Source organism: Hyaena hyaena, unplaced genomic scaffold (genome assembly GCF_003009895.1).
Source record: "Hyaena hyaena isolate Hyena2069 unplaced genomic scaffold, ASM300989v1 scaffold_238, whole genome shotgun sequence".
Lineage (NCBI taxonomy): Eukaryota > Metazoa > Chordata > Mammalia > Carnivora > Hyaenidae > Hyaena > Hyaena hyaena.
In genome coordinates, this window is record NW_024080870.1 from 818,138 (window position 1) to 845,364 (window position 27,227).

At 45.3% G+C, this 27,227-nt stretch overlaps 1 protein-coding gene across 1 annotated transcript; it reads left to right on the forward strand.

Annotated features, from left to right (window-relative positions):
• The first annotated feature begins 374 nt into the window (after nt 1-374).
• CUNH16orf72 (chromosome unknown C16orf72 homolog) lies at nt 375-27,227 on the forward strand. The gene is made up of 4 exons (XM_039244353.1): nt 375-742; nt 1,400-1,480; nt 11,933-12,208; nt 24,095-27,227. Exons 1-4 carry the CDS (start codon nt 517-519, stop codon nt 24,337-24,339), a joined length of 828 nt encoding a protein of 275 aa, XP_039100284.1. The 5' UTR covers nt 375-516; the 3' UTR covers nt 24,340-27,227.

A 27,227-nucleotide genomic window follows, 5' to 3' on the forward strand; every position in this document is an offset into this window, starting at 1 on the left:
GCGCCCCAACCGGGCCGGAGAGCTGAAGCCGAGTGGGCGGTGCTTCCCCAGTCAGCATGTGGGCGGGGGAGGGCGGGGACCAGCAGCCGCAGAGGCGTCGACGGCGGCGGCGACGACGACGTTCCTCAGTCTTCGGGGTGGGCTCGGCGGCGTAGGCCGGGCTGTGCGGAGGGCTAGGCGGTCAGCGGCGGCGGCCCTAGGAGGGCCGCGGCCCCATGGGGGGGCGGTAGACGAGCTCCGGCCGGCGACGCGAGGGGCCGCGGCAGTCGTCCGGGCCGCGGCGACCTTCGGCGGGGCCCGAGGGTGGGGAGGTCCGGGGCGGGGGTCGTCCCGGTCTGCGCGGGACCGCGGGGCGGGGCTCGAAGGCCGTCGGGGTGCAGGAGGCCTGGGCCGCCGCGAGGAGCCGCCGCCGGCCGCTGGGCCCCACCGCCGGGCCGCTCGACGACGACGCTCCCGCGGGGGCCCCGCCTGAGGAGGACGCGGCGGCGGCGGCGAGGCCGCGGGAGGCCGCGGAGGATGGAGGAGCGGAAGGAGGAGGGCGAGGCCGAGATCCAGGAGCACGGGCCCGAGCACTGGTTCTCCAAGTGGGAGCGGCAGTGCCTGGCCGAGGCCGAGCAGGACGAGCAGCTGCCCCCTGAGCTGCAGGAGGAGGCGGCGGCCGCCGCGCAGCCGGAGCACAAGCAGCAGAAGCTGTGGCACCTCTTCCAGAACTCGGCCACCGCCGTGGCCCAGCTCTACAAAGGTGAGGCCCGCGGCCGCCATCTTGCCGTCGCCGCCGCCCCGCCGTCGCCGCCGCCGCCGCCGCCGCCGCCGCCTCGGGGCCTGCCGGCCGGCTGAGAGCCCTGAGGGCGGCCGCCGTGGCCCCGCCGCCGCGCCACCGCCCCGCCGCCCCCTCCTCACAAGATGGCGGCGCGGGGGGCGGGCCACGGCCGAGCGGGGGCCGGCGCTGGGGGCGCCCCCGTTGGGGGTTGCCGGGGGCCCGCCGGCGCCCGGGGCCCGGCTGCCGGCGCCCCCCGGCCGGGAGGACAGGGGAGGGGCTCCAGCTCACAAAATGGCGAAGGGAGGTGGCGGGGCCGGCCCATTGTGCCCGGAGCCGGCCTCGGGGCGGGGACTGGGAGGGGGCGCCTCCGGCGGCCGCGGCTCGGCCCCGGGGGGCTGCGCCTGTGGGCCCCGCGGCTCGTTCCCGTCCCCGCCGCCGCCCCGCTGCCTGCCGTCCTCGCACCGAATGTGGGATCCCGAAATCCTGGTACAAAATGGCGAAACCTAATATGGCCGTTCTGAGTGACTGACGCCCAAATAACATCTCTTTTTTTTTTTCTCTGTGTGTCTCTCTCTCTTTCTCTCCGTGTCTATTGTGTTCTTTTTTTTCTCCTCCACCCCCCTCCGCCCCCATTTTCAGACCGAGTGTGTCAGCAGCCAGGACTTTCTCTCTGGGTCCCCTTCCAAAACGCAGCCACCGCCGTCACCAACCTCTACAAAGGTAAAGATAACCTTGCTGCATTGCCGCCTAAGGGGAAGGGCAGCCTGCGTCAGGCTTTGAGTCCTTGGTTGCGAGCGTGTTGGGCACCCTCTTTCCTGCTGCCCAGTCCAGCCGCTGAGTGCCCGGAGTACTTGGTGGGTAGAGACTTGGGGCGGGGGGGCGCTGGCGAGACCGCAGGTTCATTCCTGGGGCGTTTGACCCGGTCTTCACGCTGGAGGCATTTGTGAATGTCCTGCCGAGAGGGGGCTGCTGAGTATCCGCCTGCCCTGCGGGAGACGCGCTCCCCGGCCCCCTCCCGAGTGTCACTAGTGCTGGCCTGGAGGCACCCAGGGAAGTAGAGCCGATGGTGTGAGAGTCTTTTCTCCTGACAAAGATGGACAGTTAGGCAGCTTAAACCAGGGTACTTGGGTAGCGTTCAGGTGCGTTGCAAGTCAGCTGATTGGAATAAGCTGTGCGCACGTTACCGTGCAGTTCTTCTCTGGCAATTTCAAATAATTGCTTTCAAAGCTGTCCTGTATCTGATTGTATATTGTTGGCAGGTAGCGTGTTATCAGAGCTCGTGTTGGTAGATTTGTGCATTATGACAGTGTATTTTTGGAGTTAATCTCCTCCTTCCCCACTGACCTGAAGATCTGTAAGTAAAGGTTCTTCCTCATTGTGTGCTCTCAGTAACCATGGCGTTAGGTTTTGCGTCTTAACTGATGCTGAAAGTCTGGAAATTTGGTTTTGATGTTTCCTGGGGGCACGGTTCCTATGGAGAAGGAATTTGAGTATGTTAATCTCAGGAAAAATGTAACTAAATCAAATGTTTGCAAGCTTCCAGAAGCTAATTACAACAGTAACAGGTTTTGTGCACTTCAGAATTCTCAGAACAAGTTGAAGCACAGGCTGCGGAGTGATTTATCAGGTTCTTAGTTTTGCAGAAGAGTGTGCAAATGGTGGCGGCATTCTGTGGGAAAAACGGCCCTTACTGTGAGATTTCATGGGTGGAATTTGCAGTGTTTTGGGACAAAACTTGAAAACAAACTGGTTCACAGAGTGGTAATTTTAGGGAAGGAGGAACTCAGTCTAGGCTTGTGAGAAAAGGGAAACACAATTAAATGGTGTCCCCGCGGTCAACTTTGGTTTTATATAGGTGAGTTCCTTAAATTTTGACTTTTGAGTGAATTACTCTAACATCCATCAGTGCTTGAGGGTATTAAGCATTGTTGGAATGGCTCTTGGTTTCATCCAGAGAATTTTGAGATCCCTAATACCTGTTTTAAAAACTTTCTTGGATACTGTGTAGTCACTCTTTTAAGAATCCTACAGCTGAATTTGATCAACATACGTTAAGAGAGCATCTACCTCCAACCCAAGCCCATGGCACCACTGATCTGATTGCCATATGTAGTATATAGTTTCTGTTTCCATAAGGTTATGAGGCGTGAATAGAGCCCAATGGTATGCACTTTGTGTCTGGCTTCATCCCTTCCCATGTTTCTGAGATTCATCTGTTGAGTTCTTGTTGAAGGTGTTAATTCTGCCCCTCCTCCCCCTTTTTTTTGGCAGAGTTGCATTTTGTTTGTGAGGCACTACAGTTTACCATTTGTTGGAGTTGCTTTTTGCTTCAGGGTGGGGATTGGCCCCGTTTTTGGTGCTTCTGTATGCCAGGCTCTTTGCCTAGGCCATGCAACAATATGGATGTTCATAGATTTTCTGTTCAGTTTTTGGTGCTCAGTGTGTTTTTTTGATGTATCTCTTTAGAATTAAAGTTGGCAGTTTTGTGTACTGCTTCAGGTAAGAAGATGGTTTCAGAAGCTGCACTCTGAAATTCTCCCTAATTTGATTATTGGATTTGAAATTACTTTTTATAGTGTATCAGTTGACTCTTTTGAGAAGATTTAATGAGAGACCTTCGTTTTTTTTTTTAATTGGAAATCGTGATGTTCTTGGGTTATCGTAAATATTAGATTGTTAGAACTCATTTTATGTCCTGTTATCGTATAAGTAAATCTATTCTTCTTTACCTGTTAGAAAAGGTAAGTTGTGGTTTGTGGGATTTGGTAATGTAGCAACATAGTCTGAACTGATTCATGGAGAGAGGATCACTGCTCTGCAGAGCCTCGCAGAGCCTCACTTTTTTTTTTTCAGGGTGAAATCTTTGGGGACCAGGAATGCAGCTGTAGGAGTAATTAGGTACCTTAAATAGAACTGGTGCAGTTAGCGAGGTAGTGTCACCGGTGCAGGCAGTACGGAGTCCTGGTATATGGAAATCGTGGTTCCCAGGTCTGACTGACCGTTTATGTGTAATTTACAAGGGAGAAGATTTGGAGGATATCTTTAAGTGGACAGTGCTTCAGTATTTTATACGATTAAACACTTCTCTGGCGAGCTAAAAATGGTTCCTTTTGCAGCCTGGGGAGAGAGAGGTTGGCACTTTTACCAGGTTCTGGATAACTCCTAAAAGGAAGTTCAGAAAGTTCATTGGAGGTTCAGAATGGAGGTAAAGCTTAACTGAAGACCATTTGATTGCTTGTGGGCTTTTGAAAATCAAGTGTTAAGTTACTGGTTTGGCTCAAAGGGTTTACAGGAGAGTGAGTTGTCCCTCAGTGTGGACAGAATTCAGCAAAATGGAGTGTGTGGTTCCTTTTACTGTGCTTAGTAGGGCCAGACTTTGATACCCTCTTTTGGGAAGGGGAAGAAGAAATCTTGATTGTCAGGTTCTCATCTCTGCCTTGACTTGGTAAATCCAAAGAGGACAATGTTTGTTTACTTTTCAGTCAGGTTCTGTTCCTGGCCTAGTGCAGTCTTTGTTATCTGCAACTGAAGAGGGGAGTGAAAAGTTATTGTTCTTTTGATCTAGTCCAGGTTCATGCTTACCTGGGAAATAACTAGACCACACCTAGTGGTTTCCTTCTCAAACCCTCCCCCTCATCCTGCATTTTCCTGGGTGCCAGTTGTAATCTATTTCCTGACTCCTCAGTAGGAAAGTACTGCTCTCCTTAGGCTAACTTCCTTTTGCTTTCGGGGTGGGGGGAATCTTTGCTCAGAAGAGAAGCTGGACTAAGGCTGATCAAGCCTCAGTGGTGAGTCTAAAGGGGGTGCCAGTGCCTTAGCTCCTCAGCAGAGCCCTTGAGCCAGTACTTGATCTCATCCCTCAGGGCCACTTCTCAGCATTTCCCTAGCTGTCTTATATTTATTTATTTTTTTAATGTTTATGTTTGAGAGAGAGTGAGTGGAGGAGGGGCAGAGAAAGAGAATCCGAAGCAGGCTCAGTGCTGTCAGCACAAAGTGAGGCTTGAGCCCACGAACTGCAGGATCATGACTTGAGCTGAAATCAAGAGTCGGGTGCCTAACCAGCTGAGCCACCTAGGCCCCCCTGTTACTTTATTCTTTTTTTTTTTTTTTAATTTTCTTTTAATGTTTTTATTTATTTTTGAGAGACAGAGATAGAGCAAGGGAGAGGCAGAGAGAGAGGAAGACACAGAATCTGAAGACAGAATCTGAAGCAGGCTCCAGGCTTTGAGCCATCAGCACAGAGCCTGACATGGGGCTTGAGTTCATAAACTGTGAGATCATGACCTGGGCCTAAGTTGGACGCTTAACTGACAGAGCCATCCAGGCGTCACATGTCTTTGTTTTTTCTTGGTTGAAAAAAGGTTTGTGGGGTATGCTTTTCCTTTTTCGTCTTTCCCTAAAAGGACTAAATGTAAGTTGGATTGGCAGGTGAGAAAAATAGCACGATGCCCTTTAAGTCCTCATTTTTGAGATGTCTTGATGCCAAATCCTTTTTATAATATGCTGTCTCATCTCCATGTAGCCGTCTTAGACCCATATGTGGAGTGAGGATGAGCAGAATATACTGAAAATTTGGGAGCCCAGTGGTGAGCGGTTGGTGTATAAACCGATGGTCAGAGAAGGCGTAATCTACCTGGAAACTAATAGTGGAATGTCATCTCAGAATTTGACTTTCCGGAGTTGGCTTGTCACTCACTTGTAAAAACAAAAACAAAAACAAAACAAAACCCCGTTACTGAACTTTGAAGCTTTGTTCTGAACACCATAGTCTGGACTACAATTCTATAAGTCTTAAGTTTTACTGTTAATATTATAAGGAGCAGTGGCCTCAAGTCAGGAATATCGTTTGTGGATTCTGTCAATTTTTGTAGAAGACAATCTTTTTTTTTTATTTTTTAAGTTTATTTTGAGAAGGTGTGTGCAGGGGAGGGTCATAGAGAGAATTTCCAAGCAGCTTCCGCATTGCACTGCCAGCGCAGAGCCACATGCGGGGCTTGAACCCACAAATCACGAGATCATGACCGGAGCCGTAACCAAGTCGCCCCCTTAACCGACTGAGCGAAGCCACCCAGGCGTCCCGACAATCATTTTCATATGTGCAGCTTTTCTGTAAAAGGGTGTTTGGGTTGTGGATGAAGCAGAAATGACCAGGCTTCGTGGGCCTGGGTCGTCTCTCAGGCTCGGAAGGCTGAGCGTGGGGCGGACTTGGTTCGTCCGCCCAGCTCTCAGCTGTCCACACCGCGTGTGTGCCCGTGCGCGCGCATGCGCTGTGTTTTCCGGCTGGTTTCCGTGCGTCCGCAGCGTGTGTCTTCAGGTCGCTCGCCGACGCCGCCAAGAGCCCGGGAGCTGCTTTTCCCGGAGCTGGCAGCAGATGACTTCTTCTGGCTCTTGGCCAGAAATGAGCCACATGCTTCATCTGAACCAGTGTCGGAACTACCGTTTGGGGCCATGCCGAAGAGATGAGCACTAAACCACGTGTTCCACCTCTCGCGGGACTGTGAAGGAAGCTGTCCCCGAAGCTCCCCAAACAGAAACTCCGAGTCCCTTTAGGAGAGGGAGGGTGAGGACTGGGTGGCTGCCAGCCAGATGCGGCCCTTGCATTTCTTCCCTGGTGCCTGTTCTCGGTTGTGTGTGCTGGCTAGGTGCAAATGGAGTACCGAAGTAGCCCAAGTGAGTGCTGCTTTTTGGATACACTACTCTGTTAGGGAATACAGGATCGTTTCCTCAGAACAGTTAGAGAAGGCTTTTATTTTTCCTGCAGCTCCCATCTTTTATCTAATGAAACATTTAAAATTTTTTTAATGTTTTGCTTATTTCTGAGAGAGAGACAGCGTGAGCAAGGAGGGCCAGAGAGAAAGGGAGACACAGAATCTGAAGCAGGCTCCAGGCTCTGAGCTGTCAGCACAGAGCCTGTGCCCAGCGGGCTTGAACCCACCAACCCTGAGATCATGACCTGAGCAGAATCTGACGCCCAACTGACTGAGCCACCCAGGCGTCCCTCTAATGAAACATTTTTAATACTGTTTTGCCCTGTGGCAGACTGGTTGGTTAGTGCAGACTGCATTTCTAAGTTCAGATATTGAGTAGTAGTTAGTATTCCTTGCCAGAGTTGATTTGCTCTAGCAGTGTATTCTCACAGTTGATAGACCCTCTAAAGAGAGCAGGAGAAGCTTCTGTTTGGTGGGGGAAGAGCTGTGTTGTGTCCTTTAACCTGACTCCCCGCAAGGCTCTCTGAGCCTCAGCTCCAGTTCCTTGTTTCTGAATTTGGGAGGTCTACTCTGGCGAACTCATGTAAGGTTTGTGAGTGTCAGAAAGCTATAAATAGTGAAATTGGATTAATCTTGTCTGTGTCGCAAGTAAGAAAGTTCTGCATTTGGTCTTCTTCTCAGAAGTCAGATGATCTTGTGCCTATTGTCCCCTGCCAGTGGGGAGAAAGGATTGATTAGACCTCTAAAAATCTGGAATTCAGTTTAAGCTGATTATATAAAAACTTTTTTTTTAACCTATGAAACATGGGACATCTACTGTGACTTGTCCATTTGCGTCTTGAACAAGGAAATAAATGTGTCGTGCTTAAAGGTTAGATTGACATTTTGATGCCCTTGGGGTGTGCCAAACCTTCAAGCCTGTGGCCCTGCTGCACAGAGGCTTTTTAGCTTCACGAAAATAGTTTTGCACATAAGACTGTCCCCACAGTCTCTGTGCTCGCATTTCTAGAATTTGGATGTCTGTTAGTCAGGATTCAGATGTATTGACAGCAATCTAGCTGAGAATCTTCAGAACGCCGTCCTTGTGCATGTTTGTGGCTGCTGTTGTCTAAGTCAGCCTGTGGTTACATTAAAATCTAGCCTGGTCATGCCTGAGATTCTCCAGGAAGTATTCACCTCTCCTGTTGAGGGCAAGGTATGATAGGGTTTTGTTTTCAACCAAGCAACTGAAGTCCTAAACATAGACTGTATTTCAAAGCCTTAGGGTCAACATGAGATTTTCCATTTAGGGAAATAAGTGAGATTGGATTAATCTGGTTGGTAAGGGGATTGGATTAGGCTTTCAGTATATTCTGTCAATGGTATAAAACCAGTTGAGCCCAGGCAGTGCAGGAGGGCGTGCCAAAAGACCTTAAATGTCATCTCTGCTTTTCCTGGACCTTCTAACTTATAAAAGTCAATGTTTTAGAAAATGCCTGATATTTAGTGTGTTCTTGGTTCTGTTGTTGCAGACTCAGAATTTCTGAGGTGAAATAATTGGTCAATTAGGACTTTTATTTTAGTTGTGTAAATCTTAAAACAGCTTCACAACTGCTGTAATTGTCTTTTATCTAAACCAGTGAATACTTGAATTTTCCATTTTGTTCAAATCTGTGATTGAAGCATCAGGCTGTCCTTTGTGAGGCCTGCCCAGCTCAGTGGTAGAGCATACGACTCTTGATCTCAGGGTTGTGAGTTCAAGCTCCATGCTGGGTATGGAGCCTACTTTAAAAAAAAAAATCAGACCCTTGCAGATCTGATTTTGGGGATTTCCTTGTGGTCTCAATTAAAACAACCCAAAACTTAGCTTTCTTTGCTAATATGTCAGTTTTTAATTTTTTCTATTAAAAAAATTTTTTTGAGCTTTTTATTTATTTCTCCCATCCAAGTACTAACCAGGCCCAACCCTGCTTAGCTTCCGAGATCAAAAGAGATCGGGTGCCTTCAGGGTGGTATGGCTGTAGACTGTTTTATTTATTTCTGAGAGAGAGCATGAGAAGGGGAGGGTCAGAGAGAGAGGGAGACACAGAATCCGAAGCAGGCTCCAGGCTCTGAGCTGTCAGCACGGAGCCTGATGCGGGGCTCGAACCCATGAACCATGAGATCATGACCTGAGCTGAAGTAAGACTTAACCAACTGAGCCACCCAGGTGCCCCTAAACTGTTAGTTTTTTAAATGGCCACCTCAGGTGGCTCCCTGCCTCTGGTCCTTGAGTTTCGTATCCAGTTTTTGGAGAATTCTTGGTGTCTGGTTTGCCAGGGGTACATTGACACACCTGCTGCATCTTGCTTTGTGCTGTGCAGTCCCCTGCGGACTTGTTTTTAGTATTCCTTTTGCACTTCCTCCCTTTCCCCCCCTTCCTACTTCCAGTTTTTCCTACTTCCCCCCCAGAACTTCCAGTTCTGGGCCTCCTTCCATTTGGGTTTGAAAAAATAAAATTTCCTTAGTCTGTTTGGAAACCTCCTTCTCCAGTTTTGAGCTTGTACTATAACCATTCTTTTAGGTAGGGCGGGTTTGTAGGAACTTGGTTGCTTCTAAGTATGCACACTTTACATTCGGTGCTGTGGCTCGAGCTCAGTTTTTGCTCAGACACGACATGATTTCTTCTAAAATGCTGCCAGTACTTTCAGAATCCCTTCTATTTATTATTTATAATTTTTTAAAATGCTTTATTTTTGAGAGAGAGAGACCGCATGAGCAGGGGAGGGTCAGAAAGAGAGGGAGGCACAGAATCTGAAGCAGGCTCCAGACTCTAAGCTGGCCGTCAGCACAGAGCCCTACGCGGGGGTCGAACTCACTCGAACCGTCAGATTATGACCTGAGCTGAAGTTGATGCCTAACTGACTGAGCCACCCAGGTGCCCCCAGAATCCATTCTTTAGATAGGGCTTTACTAAGGTCATCTTAAAGAGTTTGTCTACTCCTGAGGTTGGCTTCAGTGAAGCCTTTAGGAGATAGGAAAGTGCTGTGTTATCCTCTTAAATGCTATTTATCTTTAAAACGGATTTCATGCTTGATTTGTTTCTGATGAAAGGAGAAATCAGAAGCCGGGCTCCTTCACATTGTAACTTGGCCACTTTAGTACTGAGGCACTAGAGAAATTACTTCTTTCCCAAGCTGCTTTGTCTATCTTTAAAATAAGAATAATCTACTTCTCAAAGTTGTGATGGGGTTTCCTATTTTTATTTTAAAAAATTATATGTTTTTTATTTATTTCTGAGAGAGAGAGAGAGACAGCATGAGCAGGGGAGGGTCAGAGAGAGAGGGAGACACAGAATCTGAAACAGGCTCCAGGCTCTGAGCTAGCCATCAGCACAGAGCCCGACTTGGAGTTTGAACCCACGAACCGTGAGATCATGACCTGAATCAAAGTCAGACACTCAACCGACTGAGCCACTCATGTGCCCCGGGGTTTACTATTTTTAAAGCATGCTCCCATGGACAATGTCTTCCATTAAAAAAAAAAAATTTTTTTTAAACAACAAGGACTGGTCATCTTCTAAGGAACAAAGTTGTGCTTGTGCTGTTCTCTTGTCATCTTGCTTAAGCCATGTAGTTTGGGATCCTCCATGATGTCAGGATTACTGTGTTTCTTTCTGGAAAACAGCTTTTTTTTTTTTTTTTTTTTAAAGTTTATTTTGAGAGAGAAGGGGAGAGCATGAGCAGGGGAGGGGCAGAGAGAGAGAATCCCAAGCAGGCTCTGCTTCATCAGTGTGGAGTCTGATGTTGAGACTGAACTCCCAACCTGTGAGATCATGACCTGAGCTGAAACCAAGAGTCAGACGCCTAACCAACTTGCTCAGGCACCTTGGAACTGTCTTCTTTAATGTCACTAGAAGTATACTCGTGATTTTTGCTAGCAAAGCAATTCAACTAAAAATAAATCGCAGTGGCTTAAGTTTCCCTGATCTTTTTCCGACTGTGTAAAAATCATGGGAAGAGCAGGGATTGTTTTATTGAAAACTTGGGCTCAGTATATACAGGGAGGGGTAGGTAGTACTTATTTACAGGGAGACTGGGAGGCCAGGCTGAGATTTTTAAGGCAAGGTCTTTTGGGACTGGTTATGAATGATGGGAACTATTGGGGACTGGAAGCAGAATGAAAGTATACCGAGGGAAAGAAATCTTTTTCTGTTTCCACTGTGCTGTTTGGTGTTGGTGTTGAGTGGTCAATCAGAATTAATTTTTCCTCATGATTTCTAAAATGTTTGCTGCTGCCTTCAGTGTGTTCCCAGTTCTTGGTGCTGAATCTGTCAGTAGTAGCACATCCCCAAAATGATGTGATAAATACAGGTGGCCTGAGCGATTTGTAATACTGAGTCCTCTGTTGAATGATGTGATGCTCCTACTTAGAATTAGTTGTGAGAATTCACTCATTTCTTGTATTCTTTTTAAATTTTGAGAGAGAGAGAGAGAGAGAGAGAGAGCACTACCAAGGGAGGGGCAGAGAGAGAGAGGAGAATCCCAAGGAGGCTCTGCCTTGTCAATGCAGAGCCCATCGTGGGGACCCATCTCACAGATTGTGGGATTGTGACCTGATCCCAAACCAAGAGTCAGACGCTTAACTGACCAAGCCGCCCAGGTCCCCCAGGAATTCATTCTTTTCTGAAAGAGCGTAGAGGTTAGTGGTTAAGAATCATGGGCTCGAGCAAAATTTCAGCTCTTGTATATATTCTTTGACCTTGGTACAGTTACTCAGTGTAACTTATTTACCTGTTTCCTCATTTGTACTAGGAGGATCATAGTACCACTTTCAAGGTCTGCTTAGTACTTTTTTTCTGAAGTGAAGCTGAGTATAGTAGTAATACAAGCTTAATTTACCCATCAGGGCGTCTGGGTGGCTCAGTCAGGTAAGTGTCCTACTTTGGCTCAGGTCATGGTCTAGTGGTGAGTTTGAGCCCCGCGTGAGGCTCTGTGCTGACAGCTCAGAACAGGGAGCCTGCTTCGGATTCTGTGTCTCCTCCTCTCCCTGCCCCTCCCCCACTTGTACTGTCTCTGTCTCAGAGTTGAATAAACATTAAGAAAATAAAAATAATCTACCCATAGTAGTAGTAAACCAGGCTAGCTTAATTAGATTAAGTATATAGCAAGATTTTTAGAGGAACAGCATTTTTAAAATGGTAACTTGACTAACAGTAAGTAGTTGGGCTTTCTGTTTATTGTTTTAGAGAACAAGGCAGAAACTCTAGGACTGTGTGATGTGTTAAGCTCTGAAATTAGACTGGGAAGACTAAATGCCACGTATAACACTTGAAACATGGATAAAATACCGTTCAGTTGACTATATTAGCCATAGAATTCGAGAAGCCCAGTCTTTGTGATGCTCATTTTGGTTAGCTCGTGAGATGGTTTTCTCTTAGGAGAGAATGCTGCATGGCTCTTATGATCATGATGTATCTTGTTTCTTGTTCTTTTTTTCCTAACAGAAAGCGTGGATACTCATCAGCGAAGTTTTGATATTGGAATTCAGATTGGCTATCAGCGACGCAATAAGGATGTGTTGGCTTGGGTTAAAAAGCGCAGAAGAACTATTCGTAGAGAAGATTTGATCAGCTTCCTGTGTGGGAAAGTTCCTCCACCACGAAACTCTAGAGCTCCCCCAAGACTGACTGTAGTGTCCCCTAACCGAGCTACTTCAACGGAAACTAGCTCATCTGTAGAGACTGATTTGCAACCCTTCCGGGAAGCCATAGCTCTGCATGGTAAAGCCGTTTAAACATATTTCTTTGGAAAAGTGGTTAAGAGTGTGCCTGTGGACCCCTTTTCACATTTAGGTTTAGGTCCAGATTTACTGTCTTGTGTTTTGTCTATTATTAGTAACTACATGCTCCAGAAATGTTTACATAGAATGTAAGCTAAGAACTTACCTGGGCGATTTTTGAATGTTAGCTAGCCCATCCTAAAAAATGTTTTTAGAAAGTTAGTTTGAGCTTATCAGTGTCACAATAACAGAATCTTTTGCAACATTGATTAGAATTTATTGCTTTATACTTACTATTGTACATGTTTTCCTATTATTCTGAGTCAAAGAGGAAGTTGTGTCTTCAGAATTCTGTTAGATTTCCAATTGCCTGGAGAGCCTGGTCAGTTGGGCTGTTCTCATGGGAACTCCCTTTGGCTCTCTAAGTTACTGTGTGCCTGTAAAGGGTGAGAGTTGATGACCCAGATGGCAGTAGACAGATGTACGAATAATCGACTTTCCTTATGTCTATTGTCCCTTAGGTCCTTGCTTTGATAGTCAGGACTGTCAGGGCAGTCCATCACCATCCCACCAGGTCAGACCTGCCAGAAGGCAGCGTTCTTGGCCAAGGGAGTTAAGTATTACTGGAGAAACCTGGGGTGTGTAGTCAGCAAGTCTGTTGTTTGTTCCTCTCTAATGCAGACTTCCAGATAGAACTGGGAGACGTACTTACAGGACATTTAATACTGCTGTGAAAATAAAAGAACAACAGAGTAAGGAGACTTAGTTGAAACCGGAAGGAAAACATGGATGATGGTGCACGTGACTGGGCAGGGAGAAGTAATTAGTGAATTAGATCAGGGGTCCTGTTAGAAGTGAGCATTTCTGGACCATAGTGTAGGTCATCTGAAACCAAGTAACCTGGTATTAAAAAGGGTGGGATGATACATATGCAGAGGACATCTATATTCTTGAAGCTTTAATGCTTATATTCTTGTTCTCTCTGGCTGACCTTGATTCTTTACCTAAAACCCTAATGAGAACCTGGGGTTGGAGAAGTGTTTTTCCTTTCTGATAGTTTGAGAAGTTAAAAACACATTTATTGCCAGAAAGTCCCTGATGTATGGATGCAGTACTTAGTCTCATGTAGTGGAATAGTCATGCATCAGAACCTCTGAAACTCAGGCAAAAAAGAGTTCCCTCTAGTCTTCATTACAGAATTCACATCTTTTACCATTAAGTTTGGTACAAATGACTTGGAAGCGTGTGTAACAGCGTCAGGTGACTGTCCTGTCCGCGCATAGTAGGGCTGGATGTGGCTGTCTCTCTAAGCATTCTGATTTTATCGTCAAGTGCATTTAAGATTCATTCCATATCTCTCTTGTTAAGGTTTCCTTTTTCTGTAATCTGCTGTACTTTAGAAGACAGTTTTAAGACACACAAATGCCACTCCTGTTATAAAATACTAGTGCAGTTGTATACATTGTAAAAAGAGCCAGCTCTCCCTTAGCCTCTCTTGTGACTGTTCAACTTGTAGTTTATTATTTTCCCGAACTTCTGTTGCAGTTTTAGTAACAATGTAGTTTTAAGAAGAGATTATTTATAATTTTGACTTAGGTTTAAATTGTGAGGTTGAGAAAGTTTAATTATAAGACTGTGTAGAAAAATAATCTTTCCTCTTAGTGAACTTCCCAATTAGCACAAGTCCAGAAGATAGTGGAGACTCCGTGCACTCTTACTCCTAAGGTTCATACAGCGAGGTTATAATGCAGCTTCTTGAAAGAGGATACAGAAACATAAGATACATCGAGTTTGTGCTGTCGTGGTTTGTAGAGAGCTTCGATGTGTTGAGGAGTATACAGTCTGGTTTGAGTGTTTACAATGACTTGAATGATTTCTAGTTGTTAACTATGTTGTAAGCCAGATTAATGACCAACTTTGTAGCAAGCTGTACTCGTGATCTGATTTATTAGTCTGTAAATTGAAGTGAAAACTATTGAGGTGATCTTTTAAAGCGTATTTTGAGACATCTCAATTAGGGCGCATACTTATCAGAATTTAGTTTTGCATATAGTTTGCTTAGCTAGATCTGTCAAATGTAATTGAAGACAAATTGAAGTTCTTAGGAATCTATATTGGAAGGAGAGTCTAAATTCATGAAGTTTTAGAGTATTGGGGGGGAGGACATAGAAGAATTGCATATTGAAGCAAACTTAAGTTTCTAAACAGCAAACATGCGTGGGAGGCGTCCCACCATCCCGTCCCCTTTTTATAAGAGAAGACAGTTCCCCCCATAGTTTTTCTTTATCAGCTCCTAAACACCTGTACCAAACACCATAAATATACCTAAAATAGGCATTTTTATTTGAAGAAAAATAGCAAAGATGGAAGGTACTTCTAGTGCATTTATTTCTTATAGACACAGGGTGTGCTAAGATCCTCTGAGGAGGACGTCATCTGCCTCAGACTGAACACTATTTCAGTCATGCGTACAGCAGATAGTTAGCAGACAGCTTCAGTCAGATCTGTCACTTATGGAAGCTTACAGAACATACTCAGTCCTGTGCTCTGTGTTGGTGCTTGTCTGCAGCATAGGTTGCTCTTTTTCTGTGTACCGTGAGGTCTGGTCTTCTGGATATGAAGCTCACCAAGGAGTCCTGGGAATTCAGAAGCATGTGCCACACTAATTTTTGTCCTTGCCTTGTGTATCCTTGTCTGAAATAAGAATAAAAAGTTACCAAACTTGCAGGTAGTTTTTAATGTAACAGAAAATTTCAGATGGACCTAAAATTCTCTGGACCATTTTTGTGGTTCTCCGTCTCCCTTTCTGATTAGCCGCTTGGGCGTTCCTTGTCCTCTGGAATCTTCCTTTTCTTGGGCCTTTTCTTAATCTGCTCCTTCAGCCTCTGACCTTTCCTCAGGGTCTTTACTGACTGACCTAGATCTTCACTCCCCTGGTCTCGAGGCCTCGCCACCTCCTGCAGGGCCCTGTGCTTGTGCTTGCCATTTGGCCGCTGCCGGCACCCCTGCTCTGTCCTCTCCACCCCGCCTTCCCGGCAGGCTTTGCTCTCACACAGGGTTTCCAGTGGTCTCCCCCTCCAGCCCGTCAGCAAATCCCTGTCTTTCCCTCTTGGAGCCCTTCAGATGCGCACACGGCAGGTGCTGTGCTGTCTATGGGAATGTATAGATGTGGAGTGCTTCCTTTTCTCTTGAGGCCAACGCATACTTGGATAATTTAATCCTAAACGTGGCATGTGTGCAAGATTCTAAGGGCAGAAAGGGACATTTTAGAGTGCAGACTGGCTGTACGTTAAGAGAAGGCTCTTGGAGGACATAAGCCCTGGACTCTTGGAATAACCTTCCTGCTCTTGCTTTCTGGCCCTGAGATGACCCCATTGCCAGTCCATGTTTCCTGCGGCAACTGGAGCAGTCCCTTTGATTTTGTCACTTCACTGAAAAATGACTCTTGTTGATGGCTGATAGGTTGAAGTTAGGACCCAGCATGGCATTGCAGGGCCCTTCTGATCGAGTCTCGACCGTGGGTCAGATATCTTCGCCATACTGTCTCATGTAGGAAATAGCTCCATGCTCTTTTTCAGTTCTTTCTCTCCGCCTACTCATACTTTAAGACCGATCAGACGCCTCTACCCTGACAGCTTTCTTTTAGTTCTCCCTTCGGAAGCCTCCCTTGAGCTGTTAATCTGTTGTCTTTAGATTTGCTTTTGTGGCTGTCCTTTCCAATGGACTGGGGCTTTCTTAAGGCAGGGTCTTGTCTTTTTTTTTTTTTTTTTTTAATTTATTTCTGAGAGAGAGACAGACAGCGTGAGCAGGGGAGGGTCAGAGAGAGAGGGAGACACAGAATCCAAAGCAGGCTCCAGGCTCCGAGCTGTCAGCACAGAGCCTGATGTGGGGTTTGAACCCACGAGCTGTGAGATCATGACCTGAGCCGAAGTCGACACTTAGCCGACACTTAGCCGACCGAGCCACCCAGGCGCCCCAGGCAGGGTCTTGTCTTAAAGCCTCTGGCTTTGTCAGAACCTGGCAAAGAACCTGGAGTTAGATGTGTTCTGAGTTGAACATGAGTTCAGAGGTCTGTGACCTGAAAGGATACAGCACAGTGAGGGCAGAGAACCTTGAGAAAGAGTTGAGGATTGCAGATCCCAGAGGACTACAACAGGGGTAGAGGTCACGCGTGTACCGCAGGAGAGCTACAGAGTAAACTGCTTAAATTAGAACAATCGAGACTTGAATGGGGTTTGAGGATGATGTACCATTACAGCTGTTTTTAGTGTTTACTTGGTGCCAGCACTCCGCTAAGAAGGTTCTCATCGAATCCTATGCTTGCCTGGAGTTACTGCCATTTTGTTGGTAAAGAAAGGGGATATCTGGTCCTGATGGAACAGATGAGTGAGTGATAGAATAGGTATTCCAGCTCTGCCTGTCTCCAAAGTGTATTCACTCTTCACCACCGTGCCTCCATATTTGTGCATTTGTGGTCCTTCCCCCATGGGGTTGGGGGTGGGGCGAGTGGGAAAGATCTCTAGGCTTATTTTTCTTCTCTAAAGACATCAGAAAATATCGTGATTTTATATCTTGGGTTTTTTGCCATGATTGAATCTTAAGAAGTAGGCTTGAAGGTGAATGGTTCATGACCTGTATTTCTGGTTCATTTAGTAGGAAGAGTATTTAGGCTTTTGTGTGTAGGCTACATTCCCAGTATGACCTTGGGAAGATGGTTAACTTTTCCAAGGCAGTCTCCTTTATAAGGTGTTAGATTAAATGGGAAACGTAGCAAAGTACCTACCCTTTCACAATGCTGTATTTTTTTACCGTGGGAGAAGCAGGACTTCCACTTAGTTCTGAGTCCTGTGAGGGCTCTCTGCCTCTGGGTGGCATTTTACTGCAAAAATAGACCTGGGGCTCTGGTAGCCTTTGAGGGTACTTTTTCCATTCTCCCTTTTCAGTAAGGATGGCCTTTTAAATTGCGTATATCTCTCCAGAGGGCAAGAATCATTTAAAACTCACTGTTTATTACTTACATTACTTGCCTAGGGTCTGAGGTTTTTTTTGTGTGTTGATAAAAATCTGTGGAGTTGGTGAGGTTCTCTTTCTTCTGGGTAGACAGATTCTGAGTTGACTTGCCCAAGCTAGTGTTAGGTCTGGAAAGCCTTAGATTGAAATCTGGTCTCCTCACTCTGAGTTCTGTTTGTTATCATGGGGGTTAGGTAGAAAGGGTCCAGAGTAAGAATGGGGCACACGTTGCTGAGAGAGGGGAGAGATCTGGCCGGGAGAAGGAGCTGGACGCCAAGTCAGACTTAACTCGGATGATAAGCAACATTAAAGCCTCCTCACATCCTCTTGTAGGTGGTCTTTGTAGGTTCCTGGCCCTGGTTCAGACTGTTTCATAAAAATCAGAAACACTTGGTTTTAGTTCTGGAAGCCATGTTGATGGCATTCTTGACTGAAGTAGGATCACATCACTGGGCCTGGGCTGTTCTGTAGGATTCCTCACCGTCCAGGCCCTGGCCTGCGGGGTCTGCTGGCCTCAGAGGCGCTGCCGTTGCTGGCATTGGCATTTAGCTTTAGGATCTCAACATTGCCCAGTTTTAAGTTCCTTTCCTGTTTAAGTTAGGAAGTTTTAAAAAGGCAGAGCGCTGTTACATTCACTAGTGTAAGTACTGAAAGAGGCTCAGGCAGCCCAGCCTTTCCATGACCCTGAAGAATTTCAAACACAGGGAAGTTTGTTATTTTAAAGAAAGCATTTTGTGGGTTAAGTCAGCAGCCTTTTATAGTATTGAAGTCTGAACCCTTTTTAGTTTGAAACCCTCCCTTTTTTTGTGGCTGTGGTGTTGTGAGTTTTGATTTCTGCAGTTCAGATCCTTCTGTGGGAGGGTGGTCATTTAAGAATAAAGTATATATTGTCATTCTGTAGCCTTTTCTATTGCCCAGCATTTTACTGAAACAAAGTACCAAGCACTCTATTAAAGGCCCTCTAGGGGGAGGGGCCTGTGGTACAAAGATGAGTTAGGTAATGTTTTTGAGGAGCTTTAGGCCTGATAGAATTCGGTGAATTCGGTGAGAGCATTTGCAGTGTTCACACCTAGGCAGTCAGATTGGGGCGCAGCACCATTGCCGGAGGAGTTCATAGACTCCGTTTCTGGCTACTTCCTTTTTTTTTGCCTCACAAAGCCTTCCCTGGCCTACATACGTGGTGATCCTTACTGTCTTAAATCGTTAAGTTGCTTGGCAGATTCTTGGACACGGAGCAACTGGGTGTAGGGCTTTTTCAGAAAATTGTGGAAGGTCAGGTAGGAGTTTTTACTTAGGAAAAATGTAGGGCATATTCCTAATTTGTCATACTCAGTGTGTAAAAGTGATAGCACTTTCTCCTAGCGCTTACGGAATGCTGTGATTCCAGGCAGCCTGAACCGGTAGGTTTTCTCCTCTGAGCAGAGCTATTTGTAGCTTTGGTTACATTGGTCAGCACAGTCCTTGGCCTGTGTGCACTGGAGTGTGGTACAGAGAAGTTAGGAAATTCCAGTGTGGTTTCACCTGAGATCCAGTACATTTAGGAAGAGACGAAGTAATTGTGCTTGGTTCTCTGTCTCTTCCCTTGTGACTCTTGTCCCCTTGCATCCATAGAGCTAAATATTTAGAAACATTTGGACAGCTAGCAGGGGTGCTTGGGTTAAGTGTTTTTACACGGACTCCTGGAACTGCTGCAGAGAACTAACTGGAAATCCACGCCCCTGTCCCGGTCCCCCCTTCTCTTGCCCCCGCACCCAGGCAGCGCGTGGAACAGCGCTAGACCCCTACTGTGTACGTGTTGTACATTGCAGTCTGCATCTTCCTGAAATAACACAACTGTCAATAGTTATTTAACAGCAAAATATTTTTTTTAAAAACTTACTTGGAAATGAAGATGTAAGAGATTTAATGCACCAAAGCAAACTCCCCTCTTAAATGCTTGAAAATGATTATTTCAAAGAACCTTCTTTAATTAATATTCCTCTCTGAAGGCTGGAATCTCTAAATTACAGCCTTTGTTCAAACCAGCTTCTGAGAACAAGAACAACGAAGGCAATTAACACAGCATTACAATTTTTGATGAAAACTTGGCATTTTCTTTATATTAAGATTAGCTACTAGTTGCTGAAGTTTCTGGGGTAAGACTTAACTAAAGCTGCCAACATCAATGATCCAAAATTGTTTTGAAGTTTCAGTAAAATTTTGTTGGACATTTTTTCATTGACGTGAAAAAGGAGTCCATGCAGCCATGCCTCAAAGCCATTTTGTTCACCTAGTACTTAATGTCCTCTGGTAGTTTATGAAGCACTTGAACATTTGAGTTTAAATTTTCCACAAGTCTTCTGATTTACAAATAACCGTTTCTTGGAAAGTTTGAAAATTTCCGAAAAGTAAAAAATTCAGTATCTTGTTATCTGACTATACAGAGATAACTACAGTTAAATGTTTGGTGCATTTTCTTTCAGTCTTTTTTTTTTTCAATGTATAAATATTAAAATTCATAGTTGAGATCATACTGCATATATGGTACTGTATCTTGCTTTTTTCATTTTAACGTCGTGAGCATTTTTCCCATGGCATTAAAACTGTCTTTGAAAAATTGAAAGCATTGGGCTGTCAGCGTAACTGAAAATGTTTTCTTGGTGTGACACATGTATCTTTGTAATTGGTTTGATTTAGTGTGCTTTACCTCAATAAAAATTCAGTATTACGATTTACATATTGGGGTGGGGAGTGGTATCTACTTCACATTACTAAAATCTTAGTAGAATTCCTTTTTTCAGGGACTTGAACTCCTTCCCTGGTGCATTTCAAACACGACATGTACACACAAGTGCTTGCTTGCTTTAAATCCTCAGAACACCGCTTTGTGCACAGGGAGCCCTCTCCATTTGAATAGTGCAATTCATGGGAAATGCAAGAATGCCAGTTTCCTAGGGTTCCAGTCAGGAAGTTCTCGCTTGGTTCCAATTGTGGGGATTTCAGATCCCCCCCTCTTGTGCTGCACATGAAAGAAAACGGGTGGAGCAGATCTGCTGAGGCTTCCGAGCCTGTGCTGAGTGGATCTGAGTGGATCAACACTAACGACAGTCCCCTGGGGCTGGCCGTCTGCGCTCTCAGTCTCACGGGGGTTGGGGAGCAGGTAGAGAGTGTAGACGCGGCCTCCAGGCCACAGGCTGCTGGACGGAGGAAGGGGGTGCATCGGTCTGCATTTGCTCTCTCTCTGCCTATATGTGACCTAACTATGTGCTGGTAAACTGGAATTACATGTAATTAATTCTGAAAACAGGATTTTCTTAACTATCTGAAGCATGAACTTGGTATGAAAATAATAGTTATGTGCTGCTCTTTTAACAATTGACCATGTAACCTAGATCCTATAACCTGGACTGTAACTTTGTTTTAGCTCCGGTGGGAGCTTTCTTTTCAAAGTATGATTAAATCATCCTAATCTTTTTTATTTTTCCCCTCCGTCCTGCACTAATCATTTAAAACGAATGCAGAAACTTTAAAACTGCTAAGTTTATCTTGTGTTAAGCAATGGAGACCTTTCTGTCTAATCATACTACTTGTTCTGCTTTTTGTCAACTGATATTCCCATAGCCCTTTTGAAAAAGTGTGTTTTGGTAGAAATTAAGTTGTATGCCCTCCGGCCGTACAACTTAGTTTTTAGTTCTGAAGCATGTTCAGATTCTCTGTATTTGTATAGGCCTGATTGTTCATGTGGCTTAGCTAAGGTTTCCTGAAGCATCTTCCAGTAGCTGTCATTGGTTTATAAAATAAAATTTGGGCTGTTTAAAATATATATTTTTTGGTTGTTAATCTTAATTTTTTTTTGACACGAAAGTGTTTTTGGGAAAGATTTTCAGGGAGTTAAACGTTGAAAAGAATTTTCCCTGCTGAGAGTAGGTAGGAAGAAAGTCATGTTGCACATTGTGGTTGTACTTGAGCTGCCCGACTAAAGCCCAACTCATAACACTCAACAGAAGAAAGATGGCCATTTCCCAGCAGTTCCTGGGAAATTTTCAAATTGACCAAATTGGTATTTAATCTCTTTTCTTTTTCATGGAGAATAGCGGTGGAAACAATAGAACAGTTTGCTTGATGTGCCTGTTCACTTCTGGTGGAGTATTCTGTGAGCCTTGGGTATTTGTCCTTAGGTGTTAATAAACATGCTGCTGTGTTAATGAGGGGTTCGGGGCGGAGGGGGGGGGGTTTGTTGAGTTCTTTTGGTGGTTTCAAATGATAAAGGGGATTCTATGTTTAATTACTGAAGTTTAGTTAGTGGAGTTTTGTGCTGAAGGCCCAAATTTTGCAGTATAATTCCCTTAGGACTTCATGCATTATGAACCTGCTATGAAAAGGTTCTTGTTTTAAGTTCACGGACACTCTTTGGTAGTTTGTTTAGGGCTGCTAGGTTAGGAAAAAAAAAAAAAGCACAGCACACAGAACTTGGGGAAAAAAAACATGCTGGCAATTTGGGAATAACTTGAGTTTTTAAAAACTTGACAGCAAAGATTGAAGAGGTGAGAGCCAGCTGGGTTTATTTCCCGGCCTTGGAGAGGGGAATGGACGCCAGCAGCCTTGGGTTTCAGTGCATGTCAAAATGGGTAGGACTTGGAAGTGCTCCCCTGTTTGCAGAATTGAGCGGATGCTGTGTGCCAGGCACCGTGTGCATTAGGTAGAAATGAAGCACATGATTGTTTGGCGCTGTATGAAATGAGCCCAAGATGTTTCTTTCCCTTTTATTTATTTTAATAAATCTGCATGGCCTGAGGAAGAAGGAGCATAGCTCTTTTTTGCTGTTAAATGGGAGAGGCCCAGCAGGCAGTTAAGAGCTGTGGATGGGCCCATGTGCCCAGGAGAGATCCCTGTCGCATGGAAAATGATACCCGTAGGTAAGCTAAGGGGTTGAGGACACCACCCTGGGTGTCATCCAACTTGTTAAAGTGGAAGAGAGGCCCCCCCCCCCAGGCCACTGAGGAAGGAGGGGAGAGTTTCATGCAGGAGGAAAGCGGAACCAGCAAGGGACTAAATAGAAGAGGTGGAGCCTTGGTGGGCGGGGTGTGGTGTAGGTGCCAGAGGAGCTGGGGGCCAGGCCTCTGCAGGTGCAAATGTTGGGAGGGAGGCGCGGGCCGGCCCTCCCGGGCTACGTGGCAGTGTACATCTGCTCTTCCGGTGGTGTGGGAGCCACGGCGGGCAGGAAGGGAGAGGGACTGTTTCACGAGGCCTGAGGCAGGCCAGGCCCAAGCCCCTGTAACCACTTCATGCTGAAACCCTGTTGACTCTAAGAGGGGGCAGTGTAACGGTCAAGGGGAATGTCAGATCAGTGCTTGAGTTTTGAGCCCCAGCTCTTGCTTACTAGCTGTGTGACCTTGGGTCGCTTGCTTAACCTTTTAACTTCCGTTTTTCATCTGCAAAACAGGCCATACAGATGTCGTAGGATCATTACGAGCATGAAAATTAGAAGTACTTACATAGCACCAGACACAGGAAGTACTCCAAGATTAGTGCCTCTATTTTTTTAAATAGGCACCAGCCTTGCAATGGTTTAGAGCTAAAGTCTGGCATGCCCACCCTTCCTCTGGCCACCCGGGTGGGGTGGGGGAAGGACACCTCTTCCACAGGCAGAGCAGTGAGGGGCTGCTGGCTGCTGGCTAGGGAGTTTGAGAGCAGGAAGAGGTGTGGGTTGCAGAACATGATCAGCATCAGGGAGACTTTTGAAGCGAGGGGCCTGAGAATGTTCACAGAGTATTTGTAGGGTAAGAACAAGGTCAGAGTTAATGGGGGCAGAAAGCAGAGAATTTTTTCCCAGCATTCAAATTTAAATCACATTAACAGAGTTTACAAAGAATGGGCCCCTACCCAGACCAACCTCTATAAAAATCTAAGGTGCAAGTTGTGTTCTTTGGGAACATTAATTCTACTAGGTCATAGTCTATCAATTTAGCCAAGCAAGAACAAAATCCCTGCGTGAGGCCAGAGTAGCATAAGGGGAAGTTCGTAAGGGAAATCCATCTTCTGTGATGTTAAGGTTTTCAAATTCAACGCTGTGGTTAATGTTTCCTGGCGTCACTCGGGCCTTTCATAGGTCATCCTGAACGTTTCAGAGTGGAACATACGTTTGCCTCCTTTAGACTGTTCAAGAATCTGAAGAATGAGTGTCCAGCGTTGGGTGCTGGGTCTTTCCTGGATTTAATTCAGCCTTGAAGGCAGGAGGGTTTTTTTATACTACCATCAGCGCTGCCTCCTCCTCTGAGGCTTCATACGTGATGATGAGTTAGGTTGCCCTGAGGAATGTCTGCCAAATCAAGTTCCAGACCGGGGGTGATCATAGAGCTTGTTTTGTCCAAGGGCAGACTCACTTTCTGCCTGAGGCCCCTGCATACTTTTTTAATAGTGACCCCTTTTTTGGGCTGCAGAGTCCATGATTTTGGATGATCAGTTAGAAATGATTGCTCCCCTTCATGCACATAGACATGCTGGGGGGATCTGTTGGGGTGGTGACTCTGGATAACCAAAATGCCCTGTTTAAAGCGAGCACCTGCTGTCCTCAGCCATAAACTAAGCAGTGTATACCCAGTAGAGTTGATGGGAGAGTTTTGTGATCTGTGCATACACCTGACACGGTGCTCGTGACAAGATCCACTTCCCAGAGTTGGTAATTATCCGTACTGTAAATATCGGTGCTCTTCCCGATGAAACACCTACATCAAAAGCCCGGCGATTTGTTTTTCCACAAGAAAACCTAACTGCCCTGTGGTGACTCCTTAAGGAAACAGGAAGACCTCTGACGCTATGAAACGTTGAAAGTAGAGTGGGTTGCTTTCAAGAGGGTTAAATAATCGAGCAACTCTAAAACCTTTTTTCTTCTTCCTAGGTCTTAGTGGTGCAATGGCTAGTATAAGCGTGCGTTCGAGTACCCCAGGCTCTCCTACACATGTAAGCAGTGGATCGAATGCTAGTCGAAGGAGAAATGGACTCCATGATGTCGATTTGAACACTTTCATATCAGAAGAAATGGCCCTCCACTTGGACAATGGTGGAACTAGAAAGCGTACCTCAGCCCAGTGTGGCGATGTCATTACAGACTCACCAACCCATAAACGCAACAGAATGATCTAAACTGCAGACATTTTCACACCCACCATGCTGCTTGAAAGCCACTCGATCCTCAACATATACTATTATTGCAAAGGAAACATGAGGCCATCTTTCCTTGTTCACTGTTTAAGACAAGTGAATTCTATAGTGGTTGCCATAAAAGGAAGCTCTAGGTATTTCCAATAGATGCCTCTTGTAACCATGGCTTTCCTAAAACTATAATCCTAGCAGAGGACATCAGACATCGTGTAGTCATTAGCAAGATCATCATAGGCAAACATATATCCGTTCCAAGGCTAAAAGTGACCTTAACTGTATTTATTCTCAAAGGGAAAGGAAATATCAGATGTTTATTTGGTTATAGAATGCTTTTTTCCCCCCTCCTCCCCTTCCCTTCTTCCTTTTTGGTCCATTTCCTGCTGCGTTGAGTATTTTGCTCAAACAGTATTGCCAGGTTCCTAAAATGATCTCAAACCCACGATTTGGCCTCCTCGTCAAATCGGCAGGCTGCCAGTTTTTGCAGCGGCCCCGTACCACGCCCACGGTCTCTCTCTGGTCAACAGTGTGCAACTTCTAGTGGTTGGACTGTGCCCTGGTTTTAGTTTTCCAAGCAGTTTCTAATTCTGGTGATTGTGTGATGTAAAGAGGTGCTATGATGGTCATGCAATTAATACTTAATATTGAATCAATACACAGAACCTTATTGGATTCACTTTGTGTGTGTTAGCGCTCTCAAGGTAGCAATATGATTATTAAAGTGCCCCCCAGATTGACCCCGTAGGCTTAAAATACTTCCGTTTTAAAACAAGTACTACTTCCCATGCAGGGTACTGTTTCTTAGGGTAAATGTAAACTCGTAGACTGCATTCAAGGGGGACGTACAGTAGGGAGGCCATGAACTTGGAGGATGGGCTTCCTTTTTGTTCAGTATTAGCGAGAGGGAGATGGATGGTGGGGGAGGGTAGGTATTCCAGTCCTTCGTGTCCTGTCCTGCATTTTTCATGAATGCCCCGCTTCGCGCAGCTTCCGTTGGGGTTGGTGGAAGATAACAGTCTTTCATCTGCCAGCGACGCGATCGCAACTTAAGTAGCACCTCCCCCACCCCCCCACCCCCGGTCTCCAGTCCCTCCCCCGCTAACCAGTGCAGTTTGGAATCTCATTCCGGAAAAGATGGAATCGCATGGAGGCTTCTCTAGATGTTAGTTTGACCTAAATAAAGGTTCTGAGTAGATTCCTCTTTTGAGTCCCTTATAAGGCCTCTTGTAGCCACAATGTTTTAGAGCATGCTTCATCTGCATTTTTCATATCTTGAACTGAATGATAGTCATTTTTAGATGAAGAACTGATGTCAGCCTGCCAGGTACTGTAATTTATTCTATCATATTATTATATTATATATCAAGTAGGACAGTGAAAATGTTTCCTTGCAAACCTGTAGTCCAGTATCAGTTAACTTCCTGTTTTTATCCTCAAAAGACCATTGCAAATCAGTGTAAGGGTTTTTCCAGTAATTACTCACAGCACTTTGATAAAGTTTGCAACTCCTTCAGCCATTTAATAATATCTTTCTGTGAAGAAACTTTGCTAAGTTAACCATAATATTCATGGACTGACCGGGTGGGAGGTGAATGGATTGTTAGAAACGTGTGAGCTCAAGTTCTGTATTCATATAGATAACAGCCCTTATTTAAAAAACAAGAACAAAAAGTCAATTCCGTACTAAAACTAGGACTGAAAGAGAGGTATTTCAAAATTTTTGCAAAAAGTGGATCATTCTTTTTTGTTTGAATATAATAGCAGGGAGACTTCTACCTGAAACAGACGAGCCTGTGTATCACGAATACTTTAAAGCTTCCTTTTGGAATATGCCCAGAAATGCATTTGGAATTACCTTTGTTTTTTTCTATTGTTGTAAATTTAGATTCTGGAATTGGCGTTTGGTGGAGTGAAGCGTTGCTCACAAGTGGCCAGAACTCCTCTTCTTAAAGGATTTTGAGATTGAGGAACACTTGTATATCCTCCCCTTTATGCCTTGGTTCTCTAGTTCTCCTTCCGAATCGAATAGCAATTTTTTATTTTTGGTTGTTTTTTTTTTTTTTTTGTTTCATTTTAGTTGGTGCTCTGACACTGAATCTCAGTACCCTTTACTCTCGATTGTCAAATTTTGATAAAACATGTGCCATTTTCTTTGGTAAGAGAAAGCAGGTCTTAATGTCTGCCAGAATACGATTTATATGCCTTACTGGCTCCATTAAACTTTTTAAAAACTTTAGCATTCGTTACTTTTTTCCACTGCATTTAATCTCCAGTGAGATTGTCAACCTCCTGGTACCTCCCCCGACCCCCGCTCTGTCTTCTCCTCTCTCCCGTGCCCCCTGAGCACAAAATAACTTCTAAGAAGTCTAGGAGTAGAAAGGGAAACGATTTCTTAAAGGAAAACGTTCTGACTGCTAGAATTTTGAAGCCTTCGATTGTGCCATTTTAGATGCAAACAGATCATGGCAGATTGCATATCGTGTGGTACTTTTTAAATGACATTGGTTTTCTTTTTTTCAGTCTCTTGAGAACAGTGTAGGCTGAATTTTAAAACCGAACGGTTTACTCTGGGGGAACAGAACCTCCCCTAGATCCTCGGATTCTTGTAGACCTCCCGGCTCATGAGACCTGTTGCTGTCGCCCTCACTTGGCCTGAGTGGGTTGAGTTCATCCCTACCGTGCAGTGTTCTGAGCATGGCTGAAGCGTTCACGACTTACTTATCATGTTTAGATTTTATAGAGCAAAATTAATGGAAAGCATTTGGCTGAATCTAAAGACCCACAGTCAAATTCTTCAATGTGGTTCACCCAACTGGAGTCATGGTACACACCTTCAATCATTCAACGAATAAATAATTTAAAAATCCAAAAAA